Source organism: Fusarium odoratissimum (genome assembly GCF_000260195.1).
Source record: "Fusarium odoratissimum NRRL 54006 unplaced genomic scaffold supercont1.26, whole genome shotgun sequence".
In the NCBI taxonomy this organism is placed as follows: Eukaryota; Fungi; Ascomycota; class Sordariomycetes; order Hypocreales; family Nectriaceae; genus Fusarium; species Fusarium odoratissimum.
This window is the reverse complement of record NW_022158710.1, coordinates 228,943-248,521: the sequence shown is the minus strand read 5'-3', so window position 1 is coordinate 248,521 and position 19,579 is coordinate 228,943. Positions and strand designations below refer to the sequence as shown.

At 48.6% G+C, this 19,579-nt stretch overlaps 8 protein-coding genes across 8 annotated transcripts; 4 read left to right on the top strand and 4 right to left on the bottom strand.

The window, feature by feature from the left end:
- Window positions 1-97: 97 nt before the first annotated feature.
- FOIG_12368 (uncharacterized protein) lies at window positions 98-1,742 on the top strand. The gene has a single exon (XM_031213271.1). It carries the CDS (start codon window positions 180-182, stop codon window positions 1,554-1,556), a length of 1,377 nt encoding a protein of 458 aa, XP_031057016.1. The 5' UTR covers window positions 98-179; the 3' UTR covers window positions 1,557-1,742.
- A 5-nt stretch (window positions 1,743-1,747) lies between these two features.
- FOIG_12367 (uncharacterized protein) lies at window positions 1,748-3,613 on the bottom strand. The gene is made up of 4 exons (XM_031213270.1): window positions 2,709-3,613; window positions 2,511-2,639; window positions 2,429-2,455; window positions 1,748-2,356 (listed from the first exon to the last, which is right to left on the bottom strand). Exons 1-4 carry the CDS (start codon window positions 3,219-3,221, stop codon window positions 1,955-1,957), a joined length of 1,071 nt encoding a protein of 356 aa, XP_031057015.1. The 5' UTR covers window positions 3,222-3,613; the 3' UTR covers window positions 1,748-1,954.
- A 1,063-nt stretch (window positions 3,614-4,676) lies between these two features.
- FOIG_12366 (chitinase) lies at window positions 4,677-9,514 on the top strand. Its single transcript, XM_031213269.1, has 3 exons — window positions 4,677-6,258; window positions 6,309-7,367; window positions 7,413-9,514. The coding sequence occupies exons 1-3, from the start codon at window positions 4,860-4,862 to the stop codon at window positions 9,383-9,385; spliced, it is 4,431 nt and encodes a 1,476-aa protein (XP_031057014.1). The 5' UTR covers window positions 4,677-4,859; the 3' UTR covers window positions 9,386-9,514.
- Window positions 9,515-9,560: 46 nt separating this feature from the next.
- Window positions 9,561-10,479, bottom strand: FOIG_12365 (uncharacterized protein; the record flags this gene model as incomplete). The annotated part of the gene is made up of 2 exons (XM_031213268.1): window positions 9,561-10,095; window positions 10,154-10,479. 2 exons carry the CDS (start codon window positions 10,477-10,479, stop codon window positions 9,561-9,563), a joined length of 861 nt encoding a protein of 286 aa, XP_031057013.1.
- Window positions 10,480-10,889: 410 nt separating this feature from the next.
- Window positions 10,890-12,513, bottom strand: FOIG_12364 (uncharacterized protein; the record flags this gene model as incomplete). Its single annotated transcript, XM_031213267.1, has 5 exons — window positions 10,890-11,075; window positions 11,123-11,453; window positions 11,511-11,572; window positions 11,617-12,162; window positions 12,211-12,513. 5 exons carry the CDS (start codon window positions 12,511-12,513, stop codon window positions 10,890-10,892), a joined length of 1,428 nt encoding a protein of 475 aa, XP_031057012.1.
- Window positions 12,514-14,725: 2,212 nt separating this feature from the next.
- On the top strand, window positions 14,726-16,159 carry FOIG_12363 (uncharacterized protein; the record flags this gene model as incomplete). Its single annotated transcript, XM_031213266.1, has 5 exons — window positions 14,726-14,870; window positions 14,930-15,165; window positions 15,214-15,407; window positions 15,452-15,919; window positions 15,967-16,159. The coding sequence occupies 5 exons, from the start codon at window positions 14,726-14,728 to the stop codon at window positions 16,157-16,159; spliced, it is 1,236 nt and encodes a 411-aa protein (XP_031057011.1).
- Window positions 16,160-16,198: 39 nt separating this feature from the next.
- Window positions 16,199-17,574, bottom strand: FOIG_12362 (uncharacterized protein). Its single transcript, XM_031213265.1, has 3 exons — window positions 17,231-17,574; window positions 16,751-17,179; window positions 16,199-16,702 (listed from the first exon to the last, which is right to left on the bottom strand). Exons 1-3 carry the CDS (start codon window positions 17,568-17,570, stop codon window positions 16,332-16,334), a joined length of 1,140 nt encoding a protein of 379 aa, XP_031057010.1. The 5' UTR covers window positions 17,571-17,574; the 3' UTR covers window positions 16,199-16,331.
- Window positions 17,575-18,516: 942 nt separating this feature from the next.
- On the top strand, window positions 18,517-19,412 carry FOIG_12361 (uncharacterized protein; the record flags this gene model as incomplete). The annotated part of the gene is made up of 3 exons (XM_031213264.1): window positions 18,517-18,687; window positions 18,740-19,353; window positions 19,403-19,412. The coding sequence occupies 3 exons, from the start codon at window positions 18,517-18,519 to the stop codon at window positions 19,410-19,412; spliced, it is 795 nt and encodes a 264-aa protein (XP_031057009.1).
- Between the last annotated feature and the right edge of the window lie 167 nt (window positions 19,413-19,579).

The window sequence follows — 19,579 nt, the reverse complement described above, 5'->3', positions numbered from 1 at the left end:
CCAAGAATCCAATCCGGGTGCAACTTTTGAGCGAGTGCAGCCAACAAAGTACAGGGGTAGGGCTGTTGGTTGCTGGCGTGTTTCGTGGATTGGGGTTGTTGGTTTAAGCGCTCACCTCCCCGCCCGCTCAGACAGGTTTCACTCATTCAAATTCCTTCTCTCTCATCCGAATCGCCAATATGCCTTCTTATACCATGACTGCTCCACGTTTTCAACAGGCAGCATCTTTGGAGACATTGCCCCCAGAGGTTTTGCTTCCCATCGTCAAGAATCTTCCTGGCCTCGACACACTTTGGGATCTGATGAAGGCATCCCCTCACATATGGCGCCTCTTTAACGATCATGCTGTTACCATCGTTGACGCTATACTCTCTGGTCCGAACGCGATACTTATACCCGAGATTGCAAATGCTGTGCGTGCTGTCTTACTTGTACGCTCAAAAGCCCGCCCTTTTCGGAACCTTTACGACCTACAAATCCGGTTCCTGCGGTCGCTTTTCCCTCGATCGACATTGGGTGATTCGGGAAGCAATCCCGATCCTATACTTGTTGACCGTGAGATGATGTCTGTAGCGGCGCCTCCCACGGTGGTCGTTCGATCGGTTGTTGCAACAGTCGCCCACATAAATGCTCTTGCTCAAGCCTTTTTGACATCATGTCTTGAACGAGTGCGAGATCCTGGCTTCAGACCACTACATCTTGTTAATCCAGACAATCGATACACAAGCTTATACAGACCCGACCCAGATGGTAAACGAATTCGGGCTTGGGATCAGGTGTTCGAGGGCGAACCTGCCAAGGTGACTGACGCGGGACAACCCACATGGGTAGAGGAGATGCGAGCTGTCCGTGCTCTGTGGGTTTTACAGCTTATCGGCGAGACGAAGGGCCAGAAGGAAAGCTTGGGATGGTCGACGGAAGATGTTGAGAAACTTGGTCGCATGGAAGCTGCTGACTTTGCCGATGCCGTTGAAGGCAACCCGGCTATGGCGTCTGAAGAGGTCAGATCTGTGATGGACTATCTGGAGACACTTGGGGATTTAACACAAGATACATACTACCGGTTACCCAGCCCTCCCAGGTTTACGAGATGGATCACAGCGCCACCCAACCTCAGCCCTCAGTTTGCAAAGATTACCCACCATCGTAAAGATGGCAGTACTTTCACCCGCGTTGAGAAAACCGAGGACTATAGCTGGGGCCGGACCAAGGAGAACCTGGGATACGACGCCCCCGGAATGTCCATCTTCAAAGGTCTCAGCAAACCTCGCCATCATCCTACCGGTGGTGCATCCCCAATTGAAGGTGTCAAGTTCAACTCGTTCCGCCCTCTTGGCTTTGCATTCTGGGACGCATGGAGGATGTATCTTTTGGGCATGCACTCACCAGTTGGCAAACATTGGTATGGAAATGATACATTCTATTTCTTCGCCTGGGAAAGTGTCCTGCCTTGTGAAGAGGTTGCAAGTATAAAAGCTGGACTGAGAGAGAGATGGAAGGAAGAGCTGGATGAGCGCCAAGAAGCACAGCGTAGAAGCCGAGGAACAGTTGAATGATTGACCCCTATAGTCGAATATGTTTCTAAAAATGAAATTAGGACTCTCGTGTTCCATACAAGTTGTCCATGTTCTTCTGATACCGCATAGCAAGTTCGCATATAGACAAGTAGCAGTTCCAAGTCAGCACCTAATCGGTGTTTGCACATGAATAAACCGATATGCCAAAAGAAGCTGGTGACAGGGCTACAAGCATCAACAATGCAAGATGAAGAAGAACAACAGTTGTAACAAGCACTAATCTAACCCTACAGGTAAGGTTATACAATACTTGCAACGATGTAATCGTAAACTGAGGGTAAAATTCCAGGCTTGTTGATTCAAAGAAAGCGTTAGGCTAAATCTATCACAATAAGGTATCCCAATTGCCCATCTCTTCAAACAACATAGTAGCCTCATCAAGGGTTGACAATATACATCAACATCATAACATTCCACTCCTCGTGCTTCTCCTCGACATCAGTTTCAGTAACTTCAAAACTACCTTCCGGAACAAACACGTCGATCCTTTTGATAGTCTTCACCCCGAGCCGTTTCTTGTGGTTGATCAACATGAAAGCTGCCCCCGCTCCATTGGGGCTACCAAGGATGGCGGGGAACTCCTCTTTTTCTTTTGCAGCAGTGAAGGTTATTTTGTTTCTCCAGGTTCCGATCGTCTTTTTGTTTCTTCTTGGGTTTCTATTGTGTCTGGAGAGGATGGCCTTGAGTATTATCTCGAGAGTGGTGTGATTCTCGATCTTGGAACGAATAATGTACTTCAGATCATTGACATCCCCGCCAGCTTCAGTGCAGACCCTATCCTATCATGAGGATGAGTTAGTATGTTGAAGACTTTATACCGAAAAGGGTTGAGAATGGCCCGGCGTACTTACCCATTGCATCCAGGTAGCATCACTCCACTGGCATCTTGTCAGCTTAGAGCAGGAAGAATCGTACGGGGCAAAAGTTCGTCACCTTTTTGACATGAGTAACTGTCATCTTGCCATCATTACCTCCTGTAGCGGCCGAGACGGCATAATTGACATCAGCAATTATGACACCAGGATTAACAACAAAAGAGTTTCTAAAGTAAGCACCTGTGTCCTGTGAGCGGCATCAGTAGACTGACTCCTGTAATCTAGAGCCAATCACGGCAATGAGTATCTGACATACCTGGCCGCTTGTTCCGCTCGCCAAATCACCCGGATTAGTGGTTGAGATGATTCCTCCCGATGTGTGAATCCAGCTTTGATGATGAAGATCATCGGAAACTCCAAGAGCTGCCAGAGCTTCATCGAGATAGTCCTTGAAGCTAGGCTGTGGGTCTCCCTCTATTTCCCAGCCTTCTCTCTCCTCTATGCCAGATTGCTGGAGGTAGGATGGTGACTCCATTGACTTTCCATTTTCCTCCTCGAGTTCCTCTTGCGACTTACCCATATCGCAGAGGAGCCCTTTACCCTTGTCGAGGGCTTTCTTGAAGACATCGATTTTCGCATCCTCCCTTTTGACAAGAAGATCAAGGGGTAGAGAGTTACGAAAGTCGTCGTCAAGGCCGACAACAGGAGAATCCCAAGACGATAGATGAAAGGAGGGGATGAAAGAGGAATGGAGAAGTAGTAGTGATAAAAGGAGGAGTGAGATTGAACTCAAAGCAACTCTGCCCGGCATATTACGCTTTGCATGCATATTCAATGGTTGTATTAGGGTTCAACAAAATTGTAAATGATAGGAGGGACATAGAACTGTTCCAGAATTTCTAGATTGGCAACGGACACATAGTTATAGAATAGTAATAACTGAAACCTCGAGACTCATTGAAGACCTCAGGTGTCTTTTCTTGATTGCAGCAAGTCTGAAGGAACCGCAGTGCAAAGGTCGAGTTCGCATAATCGCCACATCGGATGGGAGCTGTTGGTTGCGTTGTTTCATTGACCCTATTGCGCCTTGCATTGTTGGTTGTACCTTGTCAAATTCAGGTCATGAGGCTTTTTCTGCCACTCGAAGGAAGGGTTAAAGATAGCGTGGGCGTGTTGTTGGTTGTGATCTTGAGATCTTCAGCAGCGCTTCAAGTGGTGCTGTGATTGGTGGCTGCAACAACGGAGCCGGGCCGCATCACGAACCCGGACGTTTCATATAACATCGGCAGTTTATTTCTGGTCCGTGAGGTTACATTCGAGGATCCTTTATCCTGTAAGCTTAAACCAACAGCATCGGAAGTCTGTCGCCTTGGGAATAAAGCCAACAGCATCATATCATCATGTCGTAACAAGGCAGACTCTTTGCTTTACCTCCAATCAGAGAAGCACGGCATGTCTCTTACAATGGGGCGTCAAAAGGTTCCTGCATGATCCAACTGCAGCCACTTCTTATTTTTGTCCTCTGTCCTGGCCCATGTCTTGGCCCTCAATGCTCGCGTTATTTACCGCGGTCTACCGCGCGGAAGGGGTCAGCATCAATGGCATCATTCGCTGCCACAAGCGCTCTCCTTCTTCAGGGTGAATAAAGTCACTATTCAACCGTAACTGGTGTAACGAGTCGCTGAAGAGAAAGCATGAGTATTGTAGGCTGTTCTCAGCAAAAGCATACTAGAGAAGCCCTGTTTTGCTGAGTCCACAGTGATTGAGGCAACTTTTGTTGTGCCATTGGCCCTAATTTTGAACTCATTGGAGTTGAATGTTACTCTATTTTGGTTCAACGAAGCTGATCTTCGATAGCCATCCAAGCGCGCAATGCGCTCCAAGTCTTGTGAGCATTTCTGACAGGGACATCCATCCTTGAATGCCCAAAATTTCTGAATAATTTCGCCGTAGGATCCTCTCGCATGGGTTTTCGAGGTATTTCAGAACCAACAGACCTAACCTTCAAGCTCTAAGTTGTGTGGTGGATGCCATGCTCAACCAACACAAGGCGCAGCCGACTTAACCACCAGGGCACACTTGCTCACGATAACAAAAGAATCCAATCAAGAGCTGAATATGACTCACGATCGACAATTTTAGAATCCAAAGAAGAAACCTCCGTCTCATTTCTCCTGCATCTTTTTAGTAAGTTGCCAAATATCCTGGAACCAACAACTGTTCATCAACAGCACTAATGAAGCAGATAGATGTGTCCGAGGCGAAGTAAATGAGGGTTGGGGGCCGTGATATCTTTGATGGAAAGACTGATAGATAGATATGTTTCTTCCTGTCATGAGAATCGACTTATAAGAAGAAAGGGACGAAGTCAGTTAATGTTTATCACCAATGACATTGTCATTCTATTCATATCAAAGTCTACAGCAATCTATCTCTATCTCTTAACTTGTCAATAACACCACTCCTTATGCCGCCATTCACGCTTCAGGGCGCCATCATGATGATGATGGTGCTCATAGCACTCATATCACCACTTGCTTCCGCACTTCCTAGTCTTCGCATACTGCCCCTCGGAGACTCAATCACCAAAGGCAACGGCTCAAAAGACCAAAAAGGCTACAGAAACCGCCTCCGTGAGAAACTCATAGGTCGCGGTACTTCAGTAGACATGGTCGGTAGCTTGAAGCACCCTCCCACTGGCATGGCAGACAATGACCACGAAGGCCACAGTGGAAAGGTCCTTGCGCAGATCAATACGTACTGGAAGCTGTCTATCGCAGCACGCCCCAACGTTGTTCTTGTACATGCCGGTACGAACAATATGGACCTGGAGGTTGACCTTGAGGGATCTCCTCATATGTTAGCGTCCATTATTGATGGGCTTTTTCAGAATGCTCCAGATACCACTGTTCTTGTTGCTCCTGTCATATGGGCTAACAACCCCAGAATGCAAGAGAACACTGACCGCTTCAATCCACAAGTCATTTCCATAATTGAGGAGAGACAAAAGGCTGGAAAGCATATCCTCGAAGTCCCAATAGACATCAATGCAAGCGATCTTTCGGATGAGAAGCACCCAAATGACAGTGGCTATGAGAAGATGGCCGACGCTTGGCTGAATGCCATCCTCGAGGCTGACAAACGAGGTTGGTTGAAAGCCCCGACCAAGATAGATGCTGCTGGACTTCCTGGTGTTGGTCTCGGTGTCGGTGGAGGAACAGGAGGCGCTCAAGAGGAGATTGTAGGTAAGATCTGGAAGAAACAGGGAACTGTATTCGAAGGGTTTCGGACATGGGAGCCTGTCGGAACCATCAGAGGCTCTGCTGAGAATTCCTCACGCGAAAAGGTCATTTTGGCTGATCTGAACGGCGATGGTATCGCTGATTACGTCCTTGCTGACAAGGATGGTAAGATGCGTGCCTGGATCAACGGAGGTAAGCCCAATGACTGGAAGAGTATCGGTTATATCAACCCAGACTGGAAGTCCATCAAAGGCGACATGATCCGTCTCGCCGATGTGGATAACGATGGCAAGGCAGATCTCATTGCTCTATATGAAGATGGCGCTGCAAAGGTCTGGAAGAACGTGGACAATGGAAAGAAATTCGAGTCCCTCGATTCCAGATGGGCAACCGGTCTTGCATCTCGAGACAAGGTTCGGTTTGAGGACATTGATGGCGACGGATATGCCGACTATGTTATTGTGTATGGGGGCGGTGCTGTCAAGTGGGCGCGTAACACGCACAACAATGGAAAGGACAGCAGCAAGAAGAACTGGGAGACTGAAACCACTATCGCCCCTGGACCAGCTGGCATACCACAAGACTCGACCAGTATCCGAGACATTGATGGCGATGGAAAGGCTGGTGAGTTTTGAGTATTCCGATAGGTGTACTGATATACTAACTCGGCGTAGATTATCTTGTCATATATGATGGCGGCGCTGTAAAAGCGTTCCGCAACACCCTGAAAGAAGGCGACCGTAACTGGGACGACTTGGGCACAATTGCACCTGGCATAGAGGGCGTCACAGGCGAAATGATTCGCTTTGCCGACATGGACGGTGATGGCTTGGCTGACTTCCTTGCTGTTGCCGATGATGGAAGCATCCGCATGTGGAAGAACCTTGGTATCACTGGAACCAAAGGTCAGAGCATCCGCTTCGCCGACTTGACAGGCGAAGGAAGAGATGACCTAATCTCTGTCGACTCCAGAGGACGAGCTAGGGCTTGGATCAACAAGGGCGATAACAAGTGGGAAGCAATCGGCGAGATTGCGCCGGGTTTTGACGAGGATCTCTCCGACTCACGCATCGAGTTCATCGATGTCAACGGTGATAAGCGCGCTGACTACCTGATCATTTACGGCGGAGGAGCTGTCAAAGCGTATCTCAACAACGGAAACCTGCCAGATCCTGGGGATAGACGCATCTGGCAGGATGGAATTACTATTTCTCCAGGTGTCGGTGAGCCAGGGAGTAAGGTTGAGTTTGCAGACCTTGATGGCGATGGTTACGCAGACTTCCTCATCCTCTACGACGGCGGAGCAGTCAAGTACTGGCAGAACAACAAGAACATACCGCCCAGGAACGGTGGCCGCATCTGGAAAGAGGGTATCGTTGTAGCCACTGGTGTTGGCGAGCCTGGCAGCAAGGTCCGGTTTGCGGATCTTACAGGAGATGGGAAGGCAGACTACATCGTTCAGTATGATGGCGGTGCCGCTCGAGGGTATCGCAATAATGGCAAGATTCCGATTGGTGAAGGACGCAAGTGGAATGATATGGGGACTATCGCGGCAGGCGTTAGTCCCCAGGGCCCTGTCCATTACGCGGACATCAATGGGGATAGAAAGGCTGACTATCTTGTTGTCTTTGATGGGGGCGCGGTTAACGCGTATCTCAACAATCACGACTGGACGCCGAAGCTACCGGATAAGCCTGGCCGACCTATTCCTGTTGAGCCTGGTACTGGTGGAGGCGGTGGTGGTGGAGGCGGTGGTGGTGGAGGCGGTGGTGGTGGAGGCGGTGGTGGTGATGGCGGCGGCAACGATGGAGGCAATGGCGGAGGTGGCAGCGGTGACAGTGGTGGAGATGGGGACAATGACGGAGGCAACGATGGTGACAAAGACGCTGTCTACATCGATCCAAAGATCTGGGACTCCAAGAGCCCTACAGCAGGCTGTCAACCACCTTGTACTCTCATCCTCCCACCATGGCCACTCTCATCCAAGACGACGATCAGTTTCCCTGTCATCACCGAGACCTTCAAAGAGACATGGCCGGAGACTACCAGCGGCGTCACCAAGTATGGGACAACAACTATCACTGTGAGGATCACACTACCGCCTCTTACAACTTCGGAGATTGGCGTGTCCAACGTGATACTGACAGAGTCAACGTCCAAATCTGTGCCTGTACGCGGTAGTGTTATCCCACCCCCAGTCACATTAACCGAACCAACCCACGGCATTACCTACACCTACAAGCCTGGACCCCTTCCCACTGATGATGTGGATATTGGACCTCCGCCAGGGATCGCTCCAGGTGTCATCATCACCGCTGGACCTCCCGGGCCTATCTGCAAGTCTGGCTGCGGTAAGCCATGCTTGTTCGGTTGCTCCCCAGGCGGAGGTGGTGGAGGAAGTGGTGGTAGCTCGATTGGGTGCATTGGTGGAGGATGTCCTGGGCCAGGAGGAAACTGTGTTGGCCCTGGATGTGAGAAGAACAATGATGATGACAACGACGACAACGACGACAACGACGACGATGAAGATGATGATGACGATGAAGATGATGATGACGATGAAGATGAGGACTGCGCTACAGAGACAAACACTGAATGTCATCAAGTCTGCACGACAAAGCCCTGTGCCACTGTTTGCAACACATATCTCGGCTGCGACTGCACAACTTCTCAAGTAACCGACTACTGGGTATCTTGCGAGTCTTCCTCATGCACAACTACATCGACTGAAGTCATCACAGGCTGTTTCCTCACGGCAACAGCTACAACCACAGGAGCCTCTTGTCCTCTCACCCCTGTCGACTATGGTGATGACTTTGGTGATGAGAACAACGCCCTCGGAAACTTGGGATCCACGTACAAGACAACCTTTTCAGCAAGTGTGATCGTCAGTTCAACACCATACCCCGTCAACGACGGATATGCTACCGTTGATAGAACCGCTTACTCCATCCCCGATGTCGAGTCAGCGTCAAAGACCAAGATGCGAGGAACCTCGGCTGTTATTCTTCCCTCCTATGTCGGCAGTACTATCTCGGTCACTATTAAGGGCATTTCCTTTATCACCACTTCATACCCGAAGGCGACGACAACATTTGGAGAGTCAACCACCACAGAGCCATCGGAAACTACCACATCATATCCTACCAACACAGCCATCAACGAAGCTGAAGCCTATTGTTACGAAAGAGATCCGGACTATCTGGAATTCACCAAAGACGAAGCACGGCAAGTTGTAGGATCATTCTGCGACTCTAGCTACACGCTTGACCCCGATAACACATTCGGTCAGAACGTGGCTCTAGAAGAAGATGGCTACACAGTTATCGTGTCGGCCAAATGGGCGCCTGATCAGAGCGGCTGCGGAGATAAAGAGCCGTTCTCCTTCTCTGAAGATGATTGGAATCATGATCTTTGTTTGGATGGCTGGAATGCTGCTTATTCTTGTCCAGATGATGAAGATAATCGGCAGAGCAGCTACGGAGGCGCTTATGTTCTTGATCCTCCTAAGAATGGTGGCTGTATTCTTTTGAGCTTGTATGCATATGATACATCGATTATGCGGCTCAAAGCTCTGCCAGAGGGGTCTGAGTCACTAATACCGCCGATGATGAATGTGACGCATATGGGGGAGAACAAGGAGTGGATTGCAAATGATAAGTTTGATGGTCGCAGAATGTGGCCAGTAGCTGAGGGCACGACACATGAGGATAAACCATCGAGCAGCAGTCAAACGACAAGCCTACCATGATATCTTCAGATCTGGTTCTATTTATTTCTCTTATAAACACTATCATATATAGTATTACCTTGACTTTTCTTTTTTACAAAACTTATGTGACTGCAAGACCTCGGGTTATCATCGGTACTCCCACCTCCTCATCGCCCCTGTCTATGACTTCCTCACTCTATTTCAACCCATGACCTTACGAAACAAGCGTCACAGAAGAACGTCTATCACTAGCCTGTGTCAGGGGAGAAGCTGCCACTGCTGCAACTCTAATCCTCCCTTCTCTAATCCTCCGCCTAATACACACCCAGCAGCAACCCGCAATCAGCACAAACACTATGATGGGAATTCCGACCATCAGAAACCACACCGCAGAGCTGCTGATATACCCTTGGCTCTGATCAAAACTTTCAGTTGGGCGGCTGTCGTCGGGAAGTGTCTCGCCTGGTTTCCAAGACGATACCCTCTCACCATCAGTCAACGTGAGAGGCATTGGCGTGAGATCAGACCTCTCAGATGAGCCCCAGGATATTTCCCAGGCTTGATGAACCATGAAAGTCCCATCCATTGCGCTAGAATCTTGGTAGTTGGATAAGCCAGACAGCATTGCAATCGCTGTGCCATCGCCTTGGGATATGCCTGTCGTCGTCTGGACCCATCGTCCACAACCGCTAGTAAAGAAGCCGTTGGCAACATAGCCACCTCGATCATAAGGATTAAAAGTGAATCCGCTAAATGGCTCTATTAGTCTCCTTGCTCTCGGGGGCGCAGGAACCTCAGGGGTGGAACCTTTCACAGCAGTATGCTGTTGAGACCGCTGGAGAGTCGCCAGAACGAGCCATTTTCCAATAGTCCCAGCCAGAAGGACAGACAGCTGGACTAAAGGTGAATAGAGACTCAGCCTCGCTGCTCTCCCAGCCAGAGGGGTAGCATGAAGTTGGAGATACTGACACTAGAACGAGATATGTGAAGGTGCCATCCTGAGTCCAAACCAAGCTCGTTCTATTCCAACTGGGCTGACAACTACTGGGCGGCGAGAATGGAGTAGTCAGTGCGATGCGCTCTCTAGTTGTCGTCACCTTCGTGGACGAGGATGGTGTGGCGTTGACAGACATGATTGATGGGAAGCTTCTCGAATGGATATGCGCCAAGAGATTCTATACACAAACGGCCCATTGATTAAGCTTTATGGTTAAATTGTTTCAGCGAGAGTTGGGGTTCAGAATAAAGGCTGTGATGATGAAGGTTGAGAAGGAACAAGGACAGGACAATGAAGTAAAGGGAAGTCTTGTGAAAGCAAGGAACAAATTATTGGTCATGTTGAACTAAATAGAATATAAAGGCAAACACGTCAGGCCACTAAATGAAAACCTCATAGAGGTACGAAGGAACAAAAATATACAGTCCATCATCCAACTAACAGTCATTAAACCCAAGAGCTTGTGTCGTTCTCCGAGTGCGTTCTCAACACAGAATGTATGCCAAGAACTACTTCAAACTTGGAGCACCTCTCCAAAGACAAGCTCTAATAGTAGATAGGGTTCTTAGGATCAGTGAGATCAAAGATGACAGCACTGTGCGGTCGCGCACCACCACGAGTCTTGGTAAAGATCTTCTCAAAGTCAATGGTGCGGTTGAAGCTAAGCGATCCGTCATCGTTGATGTCAATCCAGTGACCCTTGTAATCAGCAGGAGTGTTGACAATAGAGATCTACAAACATTAGCACAAACTCATCAAGTCTAGAAATGAGAACTTACAGCTCCACCTTGAACAAAGTAGCCAGTAACGAGCAGGTTCTTCTTATCAGGAGAAATCTTGACATAGTGAGGTCCAATGATGGGCTGCTCCTCATCAGGATCATCAAGACGCTTGACGTTATCGAGGTCAGAGATGTCGAGAGCGGCGATGTGGTTGCCGAGCGTGATGGTGAAGTAAGCGAATTTTCCGTCGTCGGTGATGTCGGAGTAAATGGCGAGGGAGTCCTTGGCTTTGTCGCCGAGATCGTAGAGGAGTTCGGCAACACCTTGGTTGCCCTTGGAGTCTTTGCGGAAGGGGTAGATGATCCAGACTTGGCCGGGACCAACAGCACTGTAGACGTGAGTTAGTATCTGGAGTGACGAATGCTGAGCGTTAAGGGGGACTGACGTAGCTAGAGCGGCACTCTCCTTGTTACCGGGAATGAACTTGACGTCCTGAATACCTTGGCCCTGTGACTGTTAGCTGTATTCCGGTCTTGACTCGGGCAACTCACGTTAGGAATAGTGATAGTAGAGATGATCTTGCGAGACTTGAGATCCCAAAGGCGAAGAGTATCAGCCTTCTTAATACCCAGAGTCGGCTTGAGAATCGTGATCGGAACAACAAAGTCAGAAGTGAGAATGATGTTCTTATCAAAGTCTACACTCAAACCATGAGGAGAGAACTGCTCTCCAAGAATGTTAAGAGTACCCTCAACATCCTCAGGCCACTCATGGATGATGTTACCATTGGCATCAGTCTCGATCAATCGGCCGGGCGATGTACCGACGGCACTGCCCATGTAGGTGATGAAGAAACCGCCGTCAGGCTTGGCGCGGATCTCATCGACGATGGAACCGAGAATACCGCGGTTGCTGTGGTCGAACTTGGGATGGTATGGGTCCGAAGTGTCGAAGTAGAAAGCGGTGTCTTGGGTCTTTAGAAGAGAAAGAAGACCGCCTCCAACGAGGGTCTTGCCATCAAGGGAGGTGCCTAGATGGTGGGGTGAGTTACCGCTGGTGTTGACATCAGTGATGTCGATGATTTCACCAAAGGTGTCCTAGTCTGTTAGCTTATTTCCCTCCCAGTGTGAACTCGGCGAACTTACATCATCAAGACTAGCAGTAACCAAGAAATCGGCATGCTTGTTATCACCAGCACCAGTCCAGAAGTATCCAATCTTCTTGGGCTTGATGTTGGAGACCTTGAAAGGGGGGCTGTCCAATGGAGGAGTAGGAAGCTGGAGAATGGGCAGAGGAGGAGCGTTGTCAGCCAGAGGCTCAGTTACTCCTGGGATCTTGGGGATCAAAGGAGGAAGACTGAGTCCTCGCTTGGCGATGTTGGCGGGAGATGCCGAGACCTGGGAGGCCAGGGCACCTAAGAGGGCCGTGATGGAGATGAGAGAGGGCATTGTAGATGAAGCTCAGTTGTGTTGATGGGAAGTGAGCAAGTTGATGATGCGAGTGGATGATTGAGAAAGTTTGAGGGAGTTTTCAAGGTGTTATATACTCAGATTCTTTCTCCTTGACAACCCTTTCTTGGACTCCTCTGTTTCTCACTTCGATCTCCTGATTCCAGGTGTTCGTCTCCCTCATCGACATCACTCTCAAGAATTGTATCATCAAGCCTCACAAAGACACAATTGAATCTCACGATGAGTTTTCTTCTGTCACGGCTATCACAATTTCCTTCCCAGGACGTTTTCCTCCTCAGCCTTGACTGATCTTGTCTAGCTTGGTTGATGTGCTGGCAAGGAGGACATACAAACGCGCAGCGGAACTGAACTATCCGGTAACTACATCACCGATCTGCACAAGTCTAACCAAAATTTATTGTCCATCTTCTCGGAGGAGAATGGCTGAATTACCGACCTCCCGATCGTCCGTGGGATGATAGTGGTGGGTTGTCGGTGATGCCCCCTGATGGTTGTCAATCTCGCAGAGCAGCGTCACTCACTTACCCTGTTGGGAGCATTGCATTCTCTCAGGGTTACCTTAAGCTGAGACTTGCATGGACTAAGGTGCTCGATCACATCGTGTTTGAGCTGTTGGCATGGCCGACTATGGTTGAGTGTCCGTTGCTTCAGTCGGAGAGCGGCTGAGCAGCTACTCGCAGCACAGGAATGACAGGCAGCTTCACGCATCAAAACGAACATCACAACAAGAACTTCAGACCCGTCCAAAGTCCCACTCTTCAGCTTAAAAGGCGATGTCGGATAGATTTTCCAGTCTGTTGCATTTCTTTGCACTCATTGAGGTCAAGCTTAACCCAGGATAAGGTTCCTACACTGTTCCATCCCACATATCCGGGATATTTGGATCAACGGCTCTAACGAATGGCATCAGTATCGCGTGGTATTAACCATTATAACTAAGACAGCCTTGCATTCACAATGTCATAGTGCGGAATTACTCCATCCGTAAGGCAATAACATCAGCCTTGGCCCAGTAGCTCGGGCGCGCTGAACTACCCCTGACACGAGTCCCCGGCAGTTGGAAATACCGGTGGGGGTGATAGACTAAACATCTCTTTTGGGAAATGACTTATACGTTTGTTTTATTCCTAGGCTGGATCTGTGAGAGATCTTCAAAGTGCTTTGACTGTCTGGGAAGACGTCTTGTTAGTCTGGATTGCGACTGTAATCCTTGCAAGGCTGCGAGGGCAACCGCACCGAGGGGCCGTTGGTTTCGCGGCGAGCCATTCCGAGCTGCGATACCCAGACACTACAGAATGAACTATACGAGCATCTTGGCTTTCGCACGTATACTGACTAAATATTGCAATACCGTGAACATGAGCTCACATCAAATGATGGGGCCTGCGATAATCAGAAACGTTCCGAAAGCCGACATTTACAGCACTATCAATTACCATAAATCTATGCTTATAGCGTGGGGCTCTGGTTCGTCCAAACCCATGTTGAGCCGCACTAAAACAGGCGCATCGATCACGTTAAATCCACTAATAATGTCGTCAACCCCAGATCTACATTAATCCTGGCCCGCCATCACGCTTATATCCGTCTTGGCAGGCGGATTGTCGATCATCAGTATCGCTTGGCTGTGATGGGTGCGTGCGGAAGAGAGGGTTACACCAGACAAAGATCAAGACATTGTTCCGAATAACAACTAAATTTTTTGAGCCAGAAGATATTTACAGAATTTATTCGCTCGAAATATTCATGAGACTTAATGATCCATTCAGGCGAGATCTCAAAATGCATAATTACGGTCACATAAGAGCTATTACTCGATGTCTTCTGAACCTTCAAATGGCTGTGTTCAGGGTAAGCAAACGCCATTTGCAGTCGGAATTCGTACTGCAATTTCCTTGATGGCTTCATGCAGCTATGCCGATCATTGTTTCTTTCAGACAGCGCGACTTATCGTAGTGTCATTTGTGTAAGTGTTTAGGGTGTGATTGCCATTCAGCTACGTCTCTCGTAATTTCCCAGTTTGATGGATGTATCTGTTTGCATGATGTCGTGATGAAGTTTGTGTTGTTGAGGGTATAAGACGTCGCCGGTGAGACAGAAGTCCCTATCTTTCTCCCTTCTTCATCCATCCTCTCATCACTCCCCTTCTTCAGCTTGTTCGTATTTGAACTAAAGTGTTATCGCTACCATGAAGGGCGCGTCGTTCTTCTCTTCTGCCCTGGCTTTATGCCTTGGGTCGAACATCGTTGCTGCAGCTCCAAAGGACACTCAACAACCCGGCTTTGACAAAGGCCAACCTTATGATGGAAAGGGCAAGGGTGCTGTTCTTCTAGGTAAGCTACCAAATATCTGATGCTCTCTTACTCTCATCACATACTTACTTAGTGACTAGGGGGCACAAACAAGGAGCTTGATCTCCAGAACCCAGACAACCTTGGTCAACAGCCCACTGACAACGGCGTTGTTCCCAATCTCAAATGGAGTTTCTCCGACTCCAAGACCCGTCTCTTAAAGGGTGGTTGGGTCCGTGAACAGGTCATCCAAGATCTGCCGTCCAGCCATGACATCTCTGGTGCTCAGCAGCATCTCGTCAAGGGCGCCATTCGAGAACTTCACTGGCATAAAGTCGTAAGTCTAATACTTCCACCTCAATTGATAAGAGACTGACTTGAGCAGGCCGAATGGGGCATTGTGTATAATGGCTCCGTCCTCATCTCTGCTGTTGATGAATTTGGGCGATATCAGGAAGAAGTCCTCAATTACGGCGACATCTGGTACTTCCCCAAGGGCGCTGCTCATACCGTCCAAGGTCTCGCCGATGAGAATGAGTATCTCCTAGTCTTTGACGAAGCCGACTTTGACAAGATTGGGTAAGTCACCTACCCAGATTTCACAACACACTAACACAAGACAGCACCACCTTCATGGTCGACGACTGGATCAACCACACCCCCAAAGACATCCTCGCCAAGAACTTCGGCGTCAACGCCTCCGTCTTCGAAAACGTCACATCCCCCAACCCCTACATCCTCCCCGGCACGCCCACCAAGCACAACGTAACCGACGGTCCCGCCGGCAAACTCTCGGGAAACAGCTCCTTTGTGTACCGCACGTTCCAGCACGATCCTGAAAAGATTGGCGGCACTGGCGGTAAGTTCTGGAAGATCGATTCAACAAACTTCCCAGCGTCCAAGACCCTCGCTGCGACGTTCGTTACCCTGAAGCCAGGTGGTTTAAGGGAGTTGCATTGGCATCCTAATGCAGAGGAGTGGTTGTACTTCCATCAGGGTAAGGCGAGGGCGACGGTCTTTATTGGGAATGCGGCGGCGAGGACTTTTGACTTTTCGGCGGGTGATACTGCTGCGTTTCCTGACAACTCTGGGTAAGTCACTCACTCTTGTTTGTGAAGATGATACTGATGCTGAGTAGGCACTACATCGAGAACACCTCTGAAGATGAGGATCTCATCTGGATTGAAGTCTACAAGTCTGATCGCGTTGCCGATATCTCCTTGACTCAGTGGCTTGCTTTGACTCCTCCTGATGTTGTCGCTCAGACTCTCAATGTGTCGATTAGCTTTGTTGAGAGCCTGAAGAAGGAGAAGCAAGTTCTGATTGAGTAGTGACAGAGCACCTCAATGGCTGTGACGGTACTTATACGAGTTGATATAATGGTTACATTCTAATATTTGTTACTTATCTATATAATTTATGTTTTGTTTCCAGACTGCTTCCTATGTATGGTGACCACTTCAGCCATAACTATGATTCTGATGCCAAGCTCAGATGCGATGATCACGATGACTCTCTCCCATTAACAGCCCTCCCACAAGGTCCATTACTATAAGTCCACTCCACGCTCACACCACTATCAGTGCGATAAGTCAACCAGTTAATCTGCGCCGAACAAGCATCATCACTGGGTGCCAAGTACAACCAACACGATGCACCACGAGCACTTGACCGACTCATCAAGCAATTCTGTTTCTTCTGGCATTCAACACAGCATGCATACGCGCTAGTCAAACCGGAGACGGAAATGGGTCTGTTGGCGGTCCAGGCGGAAAAGTCGGCGATTCTCTTGCCGCCGTTGGCGGTGCTTGCGAGATTGTTGGAGGAGCAGGCGGCGTAGAAGGGATCGGCTGGGACGATAGATTCGATGGTGACTGAGCATATTAGTATGAGTACTGCAGGTTATAAGCCTGGGCACTTACCAGTCTCGGGAATTGTCTGAGTCTGAGTCCTCTGAGCAAGGTTAACCCTCATCGTAGTAAAAGTCTCAGTCTCCGTCTCCGTAACCTGAGGTCCATGTTCCGTCACCGTGATAGTAACAACAATCGTGGTTTTCTTCGTAACAGTCTTAGGCTTGAGAGTAATTCTCGCTCCCTTGACCGTGGTAGTTTTGGTCTTGGTCGTAGTGGAGGGAATCTTCTTGACGCAATCGACGCGCTGGAGATACTCGGCGGCAGCTCTGGGTAAGGGACCTCGGGCTTTGACTCTGGCGACGTATCCTTGGACTTCTTTTATGGGAACGAAGCCAGCTGGTGCGGGGATGGTGCTGGTGGTGTACTTCGTCGTGGTTGTTGAAGATACCGATGTCGAAGTTCGCGTGAGCATCATAACCCGATTCGTGATTTGCACATCTAAACAATCAGCACCACTCAAATCGCTCGCTTCTACTTCCATAAACTCACCAGTCTCGGTCTCAGTCGCAGTCTCGACATCAGAATCAGCACTTGTCGTAGTCCTCTCAATCACAATCTCCGTCTCGGTTGTAGTCTTGGCCTTGGGCACTACAACAACATTGACTTTCCGAATGACCTTCTTAATAACCGTAATCTGATTCTTTACAGTAGTAGTAGCCCGTGGGGTTTTGTTCGAAGCGACACTCTTTGTGCCATATTTGCTTTGACAGATGACATCGGTTGTTACACCGAGGGCCTCTGTGCCAAAGGCGAGGAGAAAGAGGATGGACTTGAATGCAACCATTTTACCAGATAAAACAGAATAGCATTCACAGAAAATAAAGAACATTCATACTCAATGACTTAGATTTATATACACAGCAGAAATCAGATCATTCTTCTCGTCTCTAAGCTATTCTACAAAAATCCCAATATTGAATGCGCTGGCCCGATCCCCAGGGTTATAAATGCCAAGCCAACAGCAAACATCAACAAATCCCGTAAGCGAAGAGACTATTAAATGCACACTTATGTCCGGTCCAATAAGGACTCAATCCGTCAACTACAACACAGCTGAAGACCCCAGACCTTGTAAAATAAGCTACATGCAGCAGTAGACTATTGAAATCTAGGCCTGACGATTTCCTCGGCTCCGTATAACCAACGACCGGGGGGGTTGTATGATCATGGGAGAATTTTCCGAGGCTTCCGCTAGAGAGCAAGAAAGCTTTAGACTCTAAAAGAGGATGCTAAGGTAAATATCTCAGAGAGCTCTCTAAATTTAGGCTAATTTACCTAAAACCTTTTATTACATAGAATAAGCGCCCTGGATTTTAGCCCTGTGGTCTAAGTACCTGTGTCATCGTATTGTGGCACTTTGCATTTACCTCTCTTGAAATACCATCGCTTCTTTCACTTGGCATGCATATTTAGAATGTTGGCTTGATGCGTGTAGATATGCTAAAAGCGAATGTTCATTGATGATGATCAAGAGAGTGAAGATGGTGAGAGATGAGCTGAACTTGATCAGGCTGGTCAGGTACCTTACACTTGGGGAGAAGGGTTGATGATGAAACAGAAAGAATGACCAACTTGATGGGCATCCAATACCAATAGCAGTAGCTACTGGCAGCTATTACTTCCTGTATATTTCACAGTTTGGTTGAAGTGTGAATCTCAAACAGAGATCGACGCTTCCTCTAGATTGTTTATACATCTACATCTCTGCACGCATCAACTAACATTCTTTCAATATCACTCCACACATCACCAGTCACTTCTAGGCACAATCCAAAATGTCTAACCATGCAGGACCACAGAATATTGATAATGCCTTTCATTTACTCAGCGTCTCTTTCAACAGTATCCGGCCGGATTATCTGTCATTTCCTGAGCAACGCCTCGATGAACGCAACGTGGTTTACTCCTGGACCGACGATGACAAGGAAGAGTTTGAACTGGAACTCGTGCGGCTCAAGATTCAACTTACCTTGAAAGAAACCGGGCTGACAGTTACAGGTCGATAACATCCCTGATCCTATTAGTGTCCACAAGAGATCCCACTACCAAGAGCCTTCTTACGTTCCAGGACAGTGCAAGAGGGTCCCGTTCTTGCAAAAGCACCCTAACCACCCGTTTGCGGTCGTCTTCCAGGCCATGAAAGCTTCGAATCCTGACTGGAGATGTGATAATGTTGACATCATCGCCCAAAGCGACCTTCTGAACATGATCTTCTCATGGATCCGGGATGACCAAAGCGCGAGCTTTGTAATCGATGCGTCACTAGTCAGAAACACTCTTTTTATCACACTCTTTGAGGACGAGAAACCATCTGGCCACAGTGACGAGGATGAATCGTCAGACGCCATCTTTGCGCCCTCGCCAACCACTGTCGGACAACATCATATTCTGGAATACTCATTTGGAGGCCTCAACTTGCTCGTCACCTCCCCCGGCCACCTTATGCACTCCATCCGCTGGGGAAGCGATGTATACTTCGGACGAATACTGCCAGCTGATGATAGAGCCGATCCTGTCTGGCGCCGTGTACTCCCTTTGTTATGGTTCAGTGGAACCCACACGTGTGTGTCTGGATCTGTTTCTGACGGAGTTTTCAAAGAAGATAATCAATGGTATGTCAACAGAAAGATAAGAAAATGGGAGGGTCGAGACGACACGCAGGAGCATCTGAAAACGATGTTTTGGCTCCTCCAGTACGTACGAATGATCACCATGTGGCAGTTGTTTTCCAGATCATGTTTGATTCGCTTCGAGGCCGAAGGCGGCCTCAAAAGGCTAGAAGTCTACGCTGCGTCACGGGTACAACAGTTGCCTACTTTGTTCGGGGAGTTTTGGGAT

Bases quoted from the DNA above. Each gene is read 5' to 3' on its own strand.
- FOIG_12366 (XM_031213269.1), top strand. From the start codon at position 4,860: ATGCCGCCATTCACGCTTCAGGGCGCCATCATGATGATGATGGTGCTC. The intron at 6,259-6,308 runs GTGAGTTTTGAG...AACTCGGCGTAG, and splicing joins TGATGGCGATGGAAAGGCTG to ATTATCTTGTCATATATGAT. The intron at 7,368-7,412 runs GCGGTGGTGGTG...GTGGTGGTGGAG, and splicing joins TGAGCCTGGTACTGGTGGAG to GCGGTGGTGGTGATGGCGGC.
- FOIG_12368 (XM_031213271.1), top strand. From the start codon at position 180: ATGCCTTCTTATACCATGACTGCTCCACGTTTTCAACAGGCAGCATCT.
- FOIG_12367 (XM_031213270.1), bottom strand. From the start codon at position 3,221: ATGCATGCAAAGCGTAATATGCCGGGCAGAGTTGCTTTGAGTTCAATC. The intron at 2,640-2,708 runs GTATGTCAGATA...TGCCGCTCACAG, and splicing joins CGAGCGGAACAAGCGGCCAG to GACACAGGTGCTTACTTTAG. The intron at 2,357-2,428 runs GTAAGTACGCCG...TCCTCATGATAG, and splicing joins ATGCTACCTGGATGCAATGG to GATAGGGTCTGCACTGAAGC.
- FOIG_12362 (XM_031213265.1), bottom strand. From the start codon at position 17,570: ATGTTCTTTATTTTCTGTGAATGCTATTCTGTTTTATCTGGTAAAATG. The intron at 17,180-17,230 runs GTGAGTTTATGG...CTGATTGTTTAG, and splicing joins TGCGACTGAGACCGAGACTG to ATGTGCAAATCACGAATCGG. The intron at 16,703-16,750 runs GTAAGTGCCCAG...TAATATGCTCAG, and splicing joins TCAGACAATTCCCGAGACTG to TCACCATCGAATCTATCGTC.